Genomic DNA, 16,282 nt, shown 5'->3' on the forward strand with positions numbered 1-16,282 from the left:
AAAAAAAAAAAAAAAAAAAAAAAAAGAACAGCATGTTCCATGCACAAGTAGCACTTGTATTGATAGCACATGTTTCGTTTTCCTGTCTTTGGTAAAACATGCCTACCATCTTGCTGGTCTTCCTATTTTCTTAGGAGGTTCTTGTGATGTTAACATCAGTATCTTCACTAGTCTGCTTCAGAATTCTTTTGTGGAGTTCTTTGGACTGATACATGTTGTCCTTCCTGTGTTTTAATTGATCATTTATAAATTCCAGTACCAATCCTCTAAAAAATTTTCTATTTGATATTTTGTGCTTGTTATTTTCTTTGTAAACTATGAATCCACTTGCTCCTGATGTTTAAGAATGAGTAAAACACAACCATTGGCCAATGCTTTGTGTTTTGAGTGACACCGTAGTTGCTCCATGGCTTATCAACGACATCTAACTGCAGCTAATTAACTCCATGTAACTCCGTCTACCATCTAACTCCCAACTTCTGAGGTGAAATGTGACTATTTCTGGCTTCATTTGAGGATTCACTATCAATGTTTGTTTGTTTGTAGCAGAATCTTGCTGCAAAGTCCAGGCTAGATGTTACTTACTGTGTAGCACAGGCTGACCTTGAACTCACAGGAGCCTTGCAAGTGCTGAGTTTACAGGTGTGCACCAACATGCCCAGCTTCATTAATAATCTTAGCATCATGGTGTAATGTTGACGGTATCAATAATTATTTTGTCTTTCATAGACATAGTGTAGTCCAAGTTAACCTGGAACTCACTGTGTAGCACAAGATGACCTTGAACACATAGGATCCTCCTTTCTCAGCCTCCTGAGCGCTGGCATTACAGGGATGCACCACCATACCTGGCTTCACTATCAGTCTTATCATCATGGTGTAATGTTAACAGTATCAACACTACTTTGTTTTTCTCTGCCATATAGGAGGCCAATGTTATGTATTTCTGAAATCCAAAGACTACTATACATTTCTCTATTGTCAACTTGCAACATTTCCAGGAAATTCAGATTTATTTTGGGGACTAGTTTCTATGCTGTGTTGTTTTAACAAATTTACCATCGGGGGTGACTAGTGAACCAGTTGTGGAATGTGACATTTGGGTTATTTTTTTGAAATTGGTGCAGAAAGTCTGTTCACAATGTCATATGGTTTATTACTGCACAAATAAAGTCCTGGTGGCTGAGTTCCAGAATAAATTTCTAAATCCAAGATGTAGAATGTCTGCATCTACCAGGGCATGTATTTTCACACCATATTTCGAAGGTTTCTTTGACATATATTGCTGAAATATTCAACAACCTTGAAATAATGGAAGTTGTTCATCAGTTGTTATGTATTCAAACCGTGTATAAATTCCTTGACAGTTTGAAACAAAGCTTAACAAAAATGGGTGAATAGCTGTCAAATTGTTGAATATTTTTCTTTCCTGGTCAGTCTTTCTGTCATCAAAATTTAGGCACTTTGGAAGGAAACCAAATCTCTTGATTGTCACTGATCTAAAAATCTCAGCACCACATCTATCACTTCTCCATAAATCCTTTAGATTCTCATAATTAGAATGATAAAGTCTTGGTACAGAAGCTTTTAGTTCAGATAATAAAGTGTCATGATAAATATATTTTTGAGTATTACTCTTGATACATATAGAATGTTTTACTTGTATTTCATTATTAGTGTGTCTGAAAACATCTGATAGCATATCATCCATTACTAACAATTTCCAACATTGAATCACAGTGTTGGTATTCCATCCAGCAGGTTTCACCCCTGGCAAGAACCTAATAACATTTTCTGACCTAGTTTTAACATTGAATCTTTGAGGTTATATATGACCGTTTGTAGCATTTTGACTAGTCAAATATTTATTTACATTACTGTTTTATTCCTCATCTGAATCAAGGTCTTCATTTTACATTTCTCTGTCATGTCTTCCTAACTTCTTTTGCTTACACGACTCAAGTCATCATTCGTAGCAGACTCACCTGAAGACTAACTTTCTCCATCCTTTCAAAGGTGTAAAAGCAGATTTTCATATAACATTGTACCGAATTGGACTAATTCTGCAAGAAAAAAAAAAAACTAAAGAAAACACTTAGTTTAAAAAATTATAAATATACAAAAATATAACTTGGCACATAATGTGAGTAAAGCTCACATTGCCATTCATCATACCAAGTGCTTGAACACAGATTGTTTCCCAGCACAGCTCCTGAGATACACAGCTGCCTACCATTATGCTAAAGTTTATATTTTCATTAGAAAATTATGGTATGGGCCTCTGTGACCCTGAGTGAGGAACCTAGGGATCTGGGTTGGAATTTATTTGCTCCTAGAGCTTAAAATACGTCACTGCAAACTCTTCTGGACCTCAGGGTTTGTGCTAAGAAGTCTGCTGTGATTCTAGTTGGTTTACCTTTACACATCATTTTTAAAAATTTCCTCTGGCAGCCTTTAAAAATTTGTGGCTTTTGTTGTTGTTGTTGGTTTGTTTTGGTTTTTTTGCTAGATACCTGGTAGGTTAGTAAGGATATACCTTGGTGAGATTCTCCTTTCATAATTGTTTGGTATTTTATCAGCATCACTTACTTGTATTTAAACTCTTTTCTCATATTTAGGACATTTTCTTCCATGATTTCTCTAAGCATGCTAGTGAATCCATCTGTGCTACATTCCAGTTTTTCTCTAACTTATTAGCCTTATATTGGTCTTCTTGTGACATCTAGTAGCTGCTGGATAGGCTTCTCTTTTTCTTGCTTTCTTTTTGGCTTCTTTTGTCCACAGTATCAAACTGTCTTCACATTGACTATTTCTGCAATATGTGAATTCTGTTTAGTTTTTAAATTTCATGTATTTTTGTCTGACATCTTTTTGAGAATTCTACATTCTTGTTGCATCTGTCATTCAAATTTTGAACTGTTTTTAGTTAGCTCATTCAGCTTTTCATATCTTTCCCCACATTTATCATGGGTATATTGAGTGAAATTGCTGTGAATTTTTGTTCCTCTTTGAACTCATCTGTTTTCTTCATCTCTTCTAAGAACTTTCAATAGATTTCTGCTACTTATTATTTTGTTTACTTCTCCCTTTTCTACCCCCATGATTTGCCTTCAGAGATGTGGGGCTTTCAGAGATATTCTTTTTCCTCACTTCCCCATTCTTCTATGTGTATTTATGTAGATAGAGATACAGTTAGACAGAAGGACTCTTTCTTTGAAATTATATATGGCCCACTTTTTATCCTTTTTTTTTTTGTAGTATGTTACCTCCCTGTGAATTATTTTCCACTTTGTATGTGCAATACTAGTATTTTTTCCTTCTGTTATTTACTTGTAGTCATTTTGAATCTACTCCTCTGCTTTGCCAAAAGAGTTACTTACGTTTATAACAACATCCACTGATTCAATCTTATAACACTTACATCTGATAGACTTTGCAGTTACTTTTTTGGGGGGGTACTGGGGATCAAACTTATGACCTTGTGCTTACGAGGCAGGTGCCGTGCCACTGAGCTAAATCCCCGGCCCTCTTTGCAGTTACTTTTCTCCCACATTCTATTCTCTTTGTACACTGTGACAGTTTATTATTTGTTATTGCTGTCCCATGAGGTAAGTGAGATTTGGTGAGGAGAATGGATAGTGGTTGGATGAGTAATGTTAGGCACTAAGAGGGAAATTTCAAGAGGGTAGAGAGCTATATGAGAAGGAAAGTTTAATGTGGTTTTATTGAAGTACTTTTAGTTGAGTTGAAGTATTAGTATTGAGAATTTTCCGAAAATATTTTGTGGGAGTAAGGGCAAGATGTGGAAGAAAGGAAGTTTACTTTATGATGGAGGAAAGCCATGTGGGAATCAGGACTTGCCGACAGGGAGGACAATAAATTTGGTATGATATGGAAAAGCTTGGTACGATAGGATGGAAGGATTGAGGAATTATACTAGAGAAGACAGGAATGACTTTGAGGGGATGAAGTATGATTTAAAAAATGAGAGGTGGAGTTTATGTGTTTCAAAAAATAAATGTGTTAATTACTGTCTTGGGTATTTGAGGTGAAGGAACTAGATAGAGATGAAAGATAGGAGTTAAATCAGAGCCAATGAAAGAAAAATATGCAAAAGTAACAATCTAATAAACACAGAAAACAACAAGAGACTGTAACATAACCTCACATTACATAAATCGAGAAATATACAAAAATTTAAACAAATAAGATGTCTGATGGGAATACAGATTAACTATTCCAAGGAGATATCGCTTGTGTGATTCCCAGGTAGCTTCTTTGCGTGAGACCCTGGGTGCTCACACCCCAGTAACTCCTCTGACTCTCCACTGCAACACTAATGTTAACCCAATATTAGAACTCCTTTCTGCCAGGTAGAGTGTGATTCAGTTTGAGTTCTTGGATTAGGAACTCTTGTTGTCCCCTTCCCTGGATGTGATGGTGGATGTGGCAGACAGGTTCACCGTCACTTAAGGATCCGCATAGTTATAGTTATCATAGTTATTCCTGTGCAGCAGTAACAGGCAAATCTGCCACAGTGGCACCTATCAGGGTTACTTGAGAAATAACATACTATGAGACCCTGTTTTGGATTTTCCTCTGACCTAGAAAAGGAATCTACAGTTACAGTGTAACCATCATAACTGCCCACATCTTGACCCACAGTTAATGTGTGCAAACAGCATTAAGCAGTAAATTTATTGAATCTACTATCTAAAGCTCAAGGGTTTGGGGACTAGGTAATGCCAGAAAGGTGAAGAGAACAGAAATAAAGGTGGGTTTTTTTGTTGGTTTTTGTTTGTTTGTTTTTTTTTAAGGTCTTCTGCTCTGTGGTATGGAAAGGAGGAAATAGGAAGGGGATAAATGATCCTATTGATGGTAAGAGTATGTTATATATTTAGGAGGGAATAACAGGTAAGCCTGGGTGTAAAATTGGTAGTGAAAAATGGGGATAGGAAAAGATTCTATGATATAAATAATACAGGAAAAAGTTGCCATACTTGGTTCCAAATTCACATTCTCACAATCTGCCATTCTGTCCTCCCTTCCCTTATTTCCTGGAATACATCACAGGAACCAGGAAAACACTTATTTTTTGTTACCATTGAACAAGAAAAGAACCCAACACCAGTCCAATGGAAAAGGTGCACAACAGTATGTGGAGCAAGGATAGAGTGAGTTTTTAGAATAGACATCAGCATTTTCACATTAGCTGTTTACTTGCTTACAAAACATGAGATAACATCAGAAATCAAAACCTGTGTGAACTACAATGTAAACACAAACAAAAGTGCCACAGAAATAATCTTTGCTTTAACTGCCACAGCCAAGGCACTCTACACACATGGCAAGTGCATGTTCCATACACATATCTTGCTTACATTGCTAGAATGTATGTTTTGTTTTCCTGTTCTTTCTTGTATGGAACAGTTGACATATTTTTTGTTTTCCTATTGTCATAGCAGATCTTTGAGATGCTGCACCCGCCTGTTCCCGTTAGCTCAGCAGTATGTTCCACAAGTTTTTTGCATAATTCCCTGGGCAGAACATTTTGTTCTTCCTCTATTGTAAATGATCTTTTATGCGTTCCATCCCAGTACTCTAAGATCATATTTCTCTATATTTGCACTTGTTATTTGCTTTGTGAACTATCAAGCTATTTAGGCCACATGTATTTAGGATCAACATTACTTAAGTTTCTATCCCCTAAAAGCTCTGTGCAGACATAAATCAGCATAGAAATACTTAGGGAAACATATTTTACAGGTACATCGATTTTCCTACAAATGCCTCAAATTTGTTCTTTATAATTCAGTAGTATTCTATGACGTGTAGATGCCACATTTTCTTTATTCATTTGTCTGTTTATGGGGATATAGGCTGCTTCCAAGATTTAGGTATTATGAACTGTGCTGCTATAAACTTTGGTATGCACATGTCCCTGAACTATGAGGTCTTAAATTCTTTGGGGACGATAACTGGGAGGTGGATTGCTGGGTCATATGGAATTTCTAAGTTTAGATCTTTAAGGAATTTCTCTGTTGATTTACATACTGTTGGTAATAGTCCTACCAAAAATGTAGGAGAGTTCCTTTCTCACCACAGCCACAGCAACGTTATATTTTGATTTATTGATGATTGCCATTCTTTCTGGTATAAGATGGAACCTAGTATTGTTTTAATCTGCATTTCACTAATGACCAGGGATACTGAACATTTTTTCGTATGTTTGTTGGCCATTTGGATTTCTTCCCCCTGAGAAATATCTTTTTGATGTCTGATTTTTTTTATACCGGGGATCAAACTCAGGACCTTCTACTTGAGAGGCAGATGCTGAACCCTCAGCCTGCTTCTGAAATTTTTGATAGGGTCTTTTTTTAGGTGGTCTAGTTTTTGAGTTATTTATATAATGTAGAGATTAGTCCTCTCTCCGAAGAGTGGCTGGCAAACCTTTTGCCTATGCTGCCTTTTGTCTCTTCACTCTACTTAATGATTCCAGTGCTGTACTTGATATCATTTATTGACTTTTGCTGTTATTTCTTGTTCAGTTGGAGTTTCCATTTTTTAAAAAGTCCTTTCCTATGTTTATTCCAATATTTTACTGTTTTTCTTCCCATAGCTTTAGTGTTTTAGCTTTAATGTTTAGATCTTTGATATCCATTTTTATTTTGATTTACTACGTAGTAAATGATACAATTTCAATTTCAGTCTTTTGCAAAGAGATAACCAGTTTTCCTAGCATCACCTGTTGAATGGGCTGTTTCCTTCATCCTATGCTTTTGGCCCCTTTGTTAAAGATCAAATAGCTGAGTGTGTCTGAACTTGTTTCTTTATTCTCCATTCTGTTCCCCTGATCTACCTGACTTTTTTCCAGTACCATGACATTTTTATCACTATTGCTTTGTAGAATAGCTTGAAGTTAGGTATATTGCTGCCTCCTGCTTTGCTCTTATTGCCCATGATTGCTTTTGCTATTCTGCATCTCTTCTGTTTATATCCATATAAATGTAAGGATTGTTTTCTCTAGATCTGTAAAGTACTGTTTGGTTTTCAGGTTTTGATTGGGACTGCACTGAATCTGAATAACATTTTTCAGAGTACAACTTTTTTTTTGCACTGGGACTTGAACTTAGGACTCTGCACATGCCAGGCAGGTGCAGTGCCACTGAGCTGTGTCCCTGACCCTTATTTTTGGATTTTTTTTTTTGGTACCTTGCACTTGCGAGGTACGCAGCAGAACCACTGAGCTAAATCCTTGACCCAACTTTTGGGTTTTTGAGGCACAACCTTGCTATGCAGCCCAGACTGGCCTCAAACTCACATAAGACCATTTGCCTTAATCACCTGACTGCTGGGATTACAGGCATGTGCCACTGTGCTCCACAGGAGTATGATCATTTTGACAATATTGGTTTTGCCTATCCAGAAGCAGGGCACTTGTTTATATTTTCTTATGTCCTTTTAATCTCCCTTGACAGTACTGTAGTTTTCTTTGAGGAAGTCTTTCACTTCCTTGGCTAGGATAATTCCTTTAGTGGGTTTTGTTTGTTTGTTTGTTGTTTTTTTTTTTGGATGCTGTCATGAATGGTATTGTTTCATAGTATGCTTCTCATCAAGTTCATAATGGAGTACAAAAATGCTAATAACTTTGAGTTGCTTTTTTATCCTGCTACATTGTTGGAATTGATTATTCTAAGAATATTTTTAGTGGAGTGCTTTGTGCCTTCTATGTAGAGTATTATATGATCAGCAAATAATAGTAATTTGGCTTCTTTTTCTGTATACGATATACTGTATATCCCCCTTTTTTATTGTCTGATTGCTCTGACAAATGTTTTAAGTACTATGTTGGATATAAGTGGTGCTAGTGGGCATCCTTGAATTGTTACCAAGATTAGAGGGGATGCTTTTAATTTTTTCCCATTTAATATGATGTTGGCTATTGGTTTGTCATAAATAGCTTTTATCAAATTCAGGCATGGCCCTTCTATACCTAATTTCTTCTGAGTTTTTATCATGAAAGGATGTTTGGATTTTGTTGAATGCCTTTTATTGCAGCTTTTGATATGATCGCATGATTTGTGAGCTTGCTTCCATTCATGTGTTGTATTACATTTATTGATATATGTATATTGAGCCATCCTTGCATCTCTGGGATGAAACCTACTTAGTTTTGATGTATGATATTTTTTGATGACAGGCTGAATATATCTACCAATATCTTGTTGAGGAGTTTTGCTTATGTGTTTATTAGGGAGATTGGTGTATACTTTTCCTTTATAGTTGGTATTTTATCAGATTTGGGAAACAGTGATACTGGCTTCCATAAGTGAATATGGGAACACTCCATCCCTTTCCATTTCTTTGCAGAGCTTCCAGAGTATAGGTGTTACAACATTCTTCAAGGTTTTTTAGAATCCAACAATGAACCCATTGGGGACTGAGCTTCATTTACTTGTTATATTCTTTCTTTCTGTCTCTATTTCATGGCTTGTTATTTGGTTGTTCAGCATTTTTTTGTCTCTTGCTGAGTTAGCTTTGGTAATTTGTGTGAGTTTAGGAATCTGTCCAGTTCTTTAAAATTAGCCATGTTGATGAAATATTTTTCAAAGTAATTAGAATCTTCTTGATTTCAACAGCCTCTGTTATGACTTCTCTTTTTCACTTTTAATTGCATTATTATGAGTCTTTTCTCTTTTTCTCTTGGTAGTTCTGGCTAAGGATTTATCTATTTTGTTCTTTCTAAGAACTAGAAGCTCTTCAATTTGCAATATTTTGTATGTGCTTTAGTCTTTATAATTTCCCTCCTTAATTTTGCTTTTGACTGGGATTGGTATTTCTTGAGTATCTTAAGATTTCTCATAAGGTTGTGTATTTGAACAGTCTGTTTCCCTAATGTGAGCATTAGGATTGCAATGAACTTTCTTCTCTGGAGTGTTTCATAGTGCCCCAAGTTTTACAGTGATTTTTGTACAGGCATTACCATTAACTTTCAGGAATGTTTATATTTCTACCTTGATTTCTTGTATTACTGATTGGTTGTTTAGCATGTGATTAATTTTCCAGGTTCTTCCAGCTTTTCTCTGATTTCTTCTGTCATCGATTTCTATTTTCTTTTTTTTTTAAATTGAGTTTATTTGTACATTTTAGGTATACAGTACAGTTACATTCATTATTGGGATCTTGTACCTTTACATGACAGGTCTTGGTTCTCAGTTTTTCCCCTTGTCCCTGCCCTCCCTTCACCCCCTCCTCCCCTGATTTCTATTTTCATTCTGTGGTGCTCTCATAGTACATATAGGTGATTTTGATTCTTTTATTTATTTGAGCAGGCTTTGGTAACTCCTTTTTCTTTTCCTGTCATTTTTGTTGTTTATTAATTGACCTCGCTTATTGTTTTCATTTCATCTGGGTTTTTAGTTATACAGACACTAGTCATTTAATGACTAAGTTCTAGTCCTATGAGGAGTTCATTAAATAAATTGGTCACTAAATGAGAAACTGTATAGAGTATGTACATTACAATATTCAGAACAGAAATGGTCAAAGAAAACTCAAACTTGACTTTGCTTTTATTTGCATAACTCCTGCATACTGTACTGTACAGTACAGTCAGCAAAAATTACCAGCTTTTATAAAAGAAAGTTTACTATACAAAATAAAGATAGTGAGACTCCATCACTAAAATCTAAAGAACTGTACAGAAAGGGGGGGATCAGACTATAAAGCTGACCAGTGGGTTGTAAATGTTAACTGTATGTCTCTGTCATAAGTCTGACCAGTCACTAAAGAGGTAGTTTGTTAAATGAGTAATGTATGCATTAGAGATCATATTATCAAGTTAGATGAAAATGATTTCTTTTTCTGAAGAATACATATTGTCCAATAACCTTTATAGTACAACATCTACCACCAAATAAGTAGATTTGAGATATTTCATGTTGTGAATCTCATTCTTCTTCCTGGAAATATATTTCTGATGATTTAGAAGGCAGTGACCTTTGAGGATGTGGCCGTGAACTTCACCATGGAGGAGTGGGCTTTGTTGGATCCATCCCAGAAGAAGCTCCACAGAGATGTGATGTGGGAAAACTTTACAAATGTGACTGCTATAGGTAAGGAAGATATCTGTTCTCATTTATGCAGTCAGGGGACATTGCTTATTCCTCATCAGCACCATTTACTTTATTGAAATATGATAATATTTTTATGAATTTTCCAGGTATGGTCACATTATACCATTAGTTTAACTGGAAGCTAATTGTGTGATATAGTTACTCATCATTATGTTTCTTTTTCTACACTTTAGGAAGAAAGTATAATGATCAGCAAATTGAAGATGAGTACAAAAATTACTGGATAAATATAAGGTAATTTGCACTCACAACAATGATCCTTAAAGGTCAGAAATATTAAAACCAAACAAACTACACAAATGAGGACATGTTAAAAAGAAATACAAAGAGCCAGGCACAGTGGCATGTGCCGGTAGTCCCAGCACTTGGGTGACTTAGGCAGGAGGATTGCCAAGAGTTCGAGGTGAGCCTCTGCTACACAATGTGTTCAAGGCCAGCCTGAACTATGTAGATAGACCTTGTTTCAAAAATCAAACAAAATGAGGCCATGTGCATATTTCTTTAATTGCACAAAATTTCTTCAGAAATGCATATATGTTTAGTATCTAGAATTTGACAATTAAATATTTGAAATATCTCAGTACCTAAAATGTAGGTAATATTGACATTATACCAGGAGTGACATTATCTAATGTATAACAATTATTTTCCATGCTCAAATTCATAAAATTGTATGAAATTGTATATAGGTATTGATTATAGATACATGCAAAAAAATCTGTGTGTATAGTTGAGAGCCAAGTGCAGAATATTTAATTATATATTATGTTTTCAAAAGACTGTTTTCTTATCAAACAAATTATGTAAGTAACACTATATGTATTTAAATGTGGTATATACATTCAGTATTTGCAACATTGGTAACCTTGAGGAACAATTCAAAATCCAAATGAATGCCCCTGTTTTCATTATAGCTGTTTTCAAGCAATCCTCAAAAGCATTTAGTGTATTTATTTTCTGAAAAACAGCATTAGCAAACATCTTCCCATAATGTTGTTGGGAATGTCATTGTATATAGATAGTATATGGAAATGTGTATCGAGCTTCCTCAAAAAAAAGGAAATTCCATTTTATCCAGTGATACTTCTTTTGGGTGTATTCCCAAAGTTAATATTGTACTGATATGCCAGGAATTTAGCTCAGTGGAACCACCACCTGCCTTGCAAGCACAAGGTCCCTAGTTCAATCCCCAGTTCAAAAAAAAAAAAAAAAAATGACACTGATACATGCATGTCCTTGTTTGTAGCAGTAAAACGTCTAAAAGCCCAGCTCTGAAAAGAGCCTCAGTGCTCATTCACAGATGAGTAGAAAGGAAAAATGTGGTAGCCTGGGCAGGATGGAGCATATTGGGAAACTGATGCACTTTCATGCTCAGCCTGGACAACTTAATGGTTGATGAGACTCAGTCTCATAATAAAAGATAAATAACTCTGAGAATGTAGCTCAGTGCTAAAACCCTGGGATCAGTTGCCAGCGCTGAAAATGCTATGTTGTGTATATACAATGGGATGGTATTCTTCCATAAAGGACAATGAAAAGAAATCATTTATCAAGAAATGCATGGATCTGAACCCATATCACATTAAATAAGGTGAACACAGAAAGTTCAATATCATGTGTTGTACTTTGTATGAAAAATGCAGAATATAAATTAAGAAGTAAAATAAAGAAGAGATGATAGAAAAACATGCCAATAATTTGAAGAGGGTGAAGAAGCTCAGTGGCAGGGGAAGGATATAGTCATGGAGGAAAATGGTATGAAAAATAATCAACATATGTATCATATAATCAAAATGAAAGAAGTTAAATGAATACCAATTTAGAGAAAGCTGTTTCCAAGCCATCATCCAGCTTGTACAGTAAATTCATGATTAAATATGCCTAGATGGCATCAAATTAGATCCCCTGGTAAACCATTAATATAAAGATACTTAAATGTGACTGCTTTTGGTTTTTTGTTTGTTTTTTGGGCGGGGTACCAAGGATCAAGCTCAGGACCTTGCTTTTGCAAGGCAGGCGTGATGCCACTGTTTTAAATCCCTGGCCGATGACTGCTTGTTTTGTTTTGTTTTGTTTTTGTTGTTTTCTTTCACAGAAGTGCAGATGCAGATAAATGCTGGCAAGATAAATTATGGTATCAACTTGGAGAAATGGTTTGTGTGACTTCTGGGCCAAATGTGCCTGTGAAATTGCTTGGTATAAAACCAGGTGAAAGCCTTGTATGTGGAAAGCCTCTGATTGGTCCTTCATCACCAACTGTGCCCATGACACATAATACTGGTCTCAAATCATATGATCTTTGTGGATTTAAACAGAAGCTGTCTAAATATTACAGACATGGGAAAGCTTCCACTGATTTTCAATCCTTTCAGAAACATGAAAAGACAAATCCTGAAGAAAACCCTTACAGATATGAGCAATGTGAAAAGTCCTACTCTGATGGTGCTGAAGGAAATAATACTAAAGAGAAATCCTTTGTATATAAACAAGATATAAAAGCCTTCAGTATTGCCAACTCTGTTCAAATCCAGGAAAGAAGTCACAGTAGCACGAATACCTATGTATGTATACAGTGTGGAAAAGAATTGAATTCTCACTATGATATCCAGAAACATGAAAGTGCTCACTCTAGAACAAAATCATATATAAATAATCACAGTCAGAAATCATTAAATAACACTTCACTTAGTAATCACGAAAGACTTCACATTAGGCAAAAGCTCTATGTGTGTAAGCAATGTGGGAAAGGTTTCAGCACACACAGTTATTGTCAAAAACATGAAAAATCTCACACTGGGGAAAAACCCTATGTATGTAAGCAATGTGGGAAAGCTTTCATCACACAGAATCATTGTCAAGCACATGAACAGACTCACACTGGGGAGAAACCTTATGTATGTAAGCAGTGTGGGAAAGCTTTCAGCACACACAGTTACAGTCAGATACATGAAAGGACTCACACTGGGGAGAAACCCTACATATGTAAGCAATGTGGGAAAGCTTTCAGCACACGCAGTTATTGTCAGATCCATGAAAAAACTCACACTACAGAGAAACCCTATGTATGTAAGCAGTGTGGGAAAGCTTTTAAGACACAGAGGCATTGTAAAATACATGAAAGTACTCACACTGAGGAGAAACCCTATGTATGTAAGCAGTGTGGGAAAGCTTTCAGCACACTTAATTATTGTCAAAGACATGAACAAACTCACATTGGGGAGAAACCATATGTATGTAAGCAATGTGGGAAAGCTTTCAGGATGCAGAGTTATTGTAATATACATGAAAAGACTCACACTGGGGAGAAACCATATGTATGTAAGCAATGTGGGAAAGCTTTCAGGACACAGAAACAATGTAAAGTACATGGAAAGATTCACACTGGGGAGAAACCATACGTATGTAAGCAATGTGGAAAAGCTTTTAGCAGACACATTTATTGTAAAATACATGAAAGAACTCACACAGGGGAAAAACCCTATGTATGTAACAAATGTGGGAAAGCTTTCAGCACCCATGGTGAACATAAAGTACACGAAAGAATTCACACTGGGGAAAAACCCTATATATGTAAGCAGTGTGGGAAAGCTTTCAGGACACAAAGCAATCATAAAATACACCAAAGAAGTCACACAGGGGAGAAACCCTATGTATGTGAGCAATGTGGGAAAGGTTTCAGGACACAAGGTCATCGTAAAATACATGAAAGGACTCACACTGGGGAGAAACCCTATACATGTAAGCAATGTGGGAGAGCTTTCATCACACACAATGAATGTAAAATACATGAAAGAAGTCACACTGGGGAGAAACCCTATGTATGTAAGCAATGTGGGAAAGCTTTCAGCATGCACAGTCTATGTAAAATACATGAAAGAATTCATACTGGTGAGAAACCTTATGTATGTAAGCAGTGTGGGAAAGCTTTCAGCACACAAGGTGATTGTCAGAAACATGAAAGGATTCACACTGGGGAGAAACCCTATGTATGTAAGCAATGTGGGAAAGCCTTTGGGAGACAGAGTCATCGTAAAACACATGAAAAGATTCACAGTGGGGAGAAACCCTATGTGTGTAAGCAATGTGGGAATGCTTTCAGCACACAAAATTCATGTCAGAGACATGAAAGGACTCACACTGGAGAGAAGCCCTATGTATGTAAGAAATGTGGGAAAGCTTTTACCAGACACAGTTGTTGTCAAAAACATGAAAGTACACACTCTGGGGAGAAGCTCTCTGTATGAAAGCATTGTGGTACAACTTTCAACACAAAAGGATTGTCAACTGTATGAAGGAAATCACATAGTATTTGTAAATAATGTGGAAAAGCATTCAGTTACTGTAGTAATCATCAGAGACATTTAAAAATTAAGAGGAAATTAACTTTGAATATATGAAGTAACAAACTGACAAACTGCAGAGAAATCCTTTGTGTGCAATATGAAAATTTCAGTACATGTATATTACACATCTGAAATAATTCATAGGACATAAAATCTGAACATATGTGAACAGTGGGAAATTTTTATTTTTCTCAGTGTATTCAACTTCATTAAAATTCACAGTGAGAAGTATACAAGAAGTATGGCAAACTTCTATTTTTCCACTTACTCTGAGTAACTTGAAAGCACTCCCACTGAAGAGACAGCCTATGTAAATAATGTATTAAAGCTTTTTATGATTCTCATGAGAAAACGTGTATAAACTAAAAATGAGGTTTAATATAAATACCAAATGTGAGAAAGCCAAGAACCAGTGACAGAGACAGAGGTGTGTTAGGCAGGAGATACACTGTTTAAAGCACATATACAGAGACAGTCTTCCTCCAATATATCTATGGATTAATATGCTGGTGAGGTTGGAAAGGGCATGTTAAATTCAGAACAATAAAGCACCTTGCATCCAAGTCTTCACTACGTGGCCTTTAAGCAACATTTTACATTAAAACCATGACCTTTGTGGTATATGTAAAGGGAAGTTTATTCATACAATAAAACTAATGCATCTTAAAATCCTTCATTTGTGACAGTAGAGATTAATCAAGCGGTCATTATGTGGAATGTGCCATGCATAGACAAAGCCTAATCATATTTGCTCTTAGCATCTAAAATTCACAACTAATGAAGCAGTTTAGCAGTTACCTCCAAAGTACTGAATGGCATAGATCCCTTCGTAACTACAGTGATGAATGCAGTGCCACATAGCATTACAATTTGCTAGAAGTTGTTAATGTTTTCTTCATATACTGAAAAGGTGATTGTGTTATGTGATACAAATTCTACCAAGTCAGTATGCTGTAATTTCACAATATAAACTGTAAAAAACTGCACTGTACATTTTCAATATATCATTTTATTATTTTTTTGTGTAATGAATACAATTAAATTCAGCAAATTAACAGGACTGTGGTTTCATTATGCATGCACAAAATGTCTCCAATTTTTACAAATGTAATTTAATTCAGACTGTTTTTTAAAGTATTCAATATTTGTCCAAAGGTTGTGGGGTATTATTAAACTGAAATTATTCAGTATTTTAGTGAAATTTATACTTGGTTCATTGGAAGTGTAGATTTTTGAGGATATAATTTGGAAACAAATGGCATTATGAATCCATTTCATCAGATTTTGATAAAGTTATGATACTTGTGTTGAGAGAACTTTGTGCATTTTAAAAGAACTAACCATTATGTATAGATACCATATTTTCTTCATTCGTTAGTTGATATATATGAGGACACAGTATCAGGAGGCCAAGGATGGGTAAAGGGACATAAAAGGATACGACATCATCTACTAGTTACTCCAATGAAAAAAATATATGTTACAAACATGAGCTAAATGATGATATTAATAATTGATGGTGATGATGAAATAGGGAAAGGAGATCTGGAGCCAGAGGGAGGATGGTGAGTGAGGAAGGGAAGAGAAATAACACTCAATGTTCAATACATATTCCTGCTAAGATGAATGTTGACATGTACTTCAAATATGTATCAATTAAAACCAACTTTTTAAATACTTAAATATTTAGAGAGATTTTTCTACTTAGAAATACTATTTAGAGATACTTTTTCTGCTTCCTAAAGATTTCATTAATAGATGTGTTAAAAATGTGTGTAAAGATGCCTCTGGGAAACAACTTTC

The 16,282-nt window shown here is 35.5% G+C and overlaps 1 protein-coding gene across 2 annotated transcripts in view; it reads left to right on the plus strand.

Annotated features, from left to right (window-relative positions):
* The window catches only part of LOC104865499 (zinc finger protein 14-like), a 22,890-nt gene extending 7,478 nt beyond the window's left edge, over window positions 1-15,412 (plus strand). Inside the window, exons 1-4 of one of the 2 annotated variants that reach the window (XM_010629024.3) lie at window positions 3,342-4,878; window positions 9,989-10,115; window positions 10,310-10,370; window positions 12,232-15,412. In XM_010629024.3, the coding sequence (XP_010627326.1) occupies window positions 4,864-4,878; window positions 9,989-10,115; window positions 10,310-10,370; window positions 12,232-14,380 (2,352 nt within the window). In that variant the 5' untranslated portion in view covers window positions 3,342-4,863 and the 3' untranslated portion in view covers window positions 14,381-15,412. Of the gene's footprint in view, window positions 1-3,341; window positions 4,879-9,988; window positions 10,116-10,309; window positions 10,371-12,231 lie in introns of those variants that run through there. The other variant, XM_010629025.3, reaches the window with a different exon arrangement.
* Window positions 15,413-16,282: the final 870 nt, after the last annotated feature.

Source organism: Fukomys damarensis, unplaced genomic scaffold (genome assembly GCF_012274545.1).
Source record: "Fukomys damarensis isolate Sample0158 unplaced genomic scaffold, DMR_v1.0_HiC HiC_scaffold_25, whole genome shotgun sequence".
Taxonomy (NCBI): domain Eukaryota; kingdom Metazoa; phylum Chordata; class Mammalia; order Rodentia; family Bathyergidae; genus Fukomys; species Fukomys damarensis.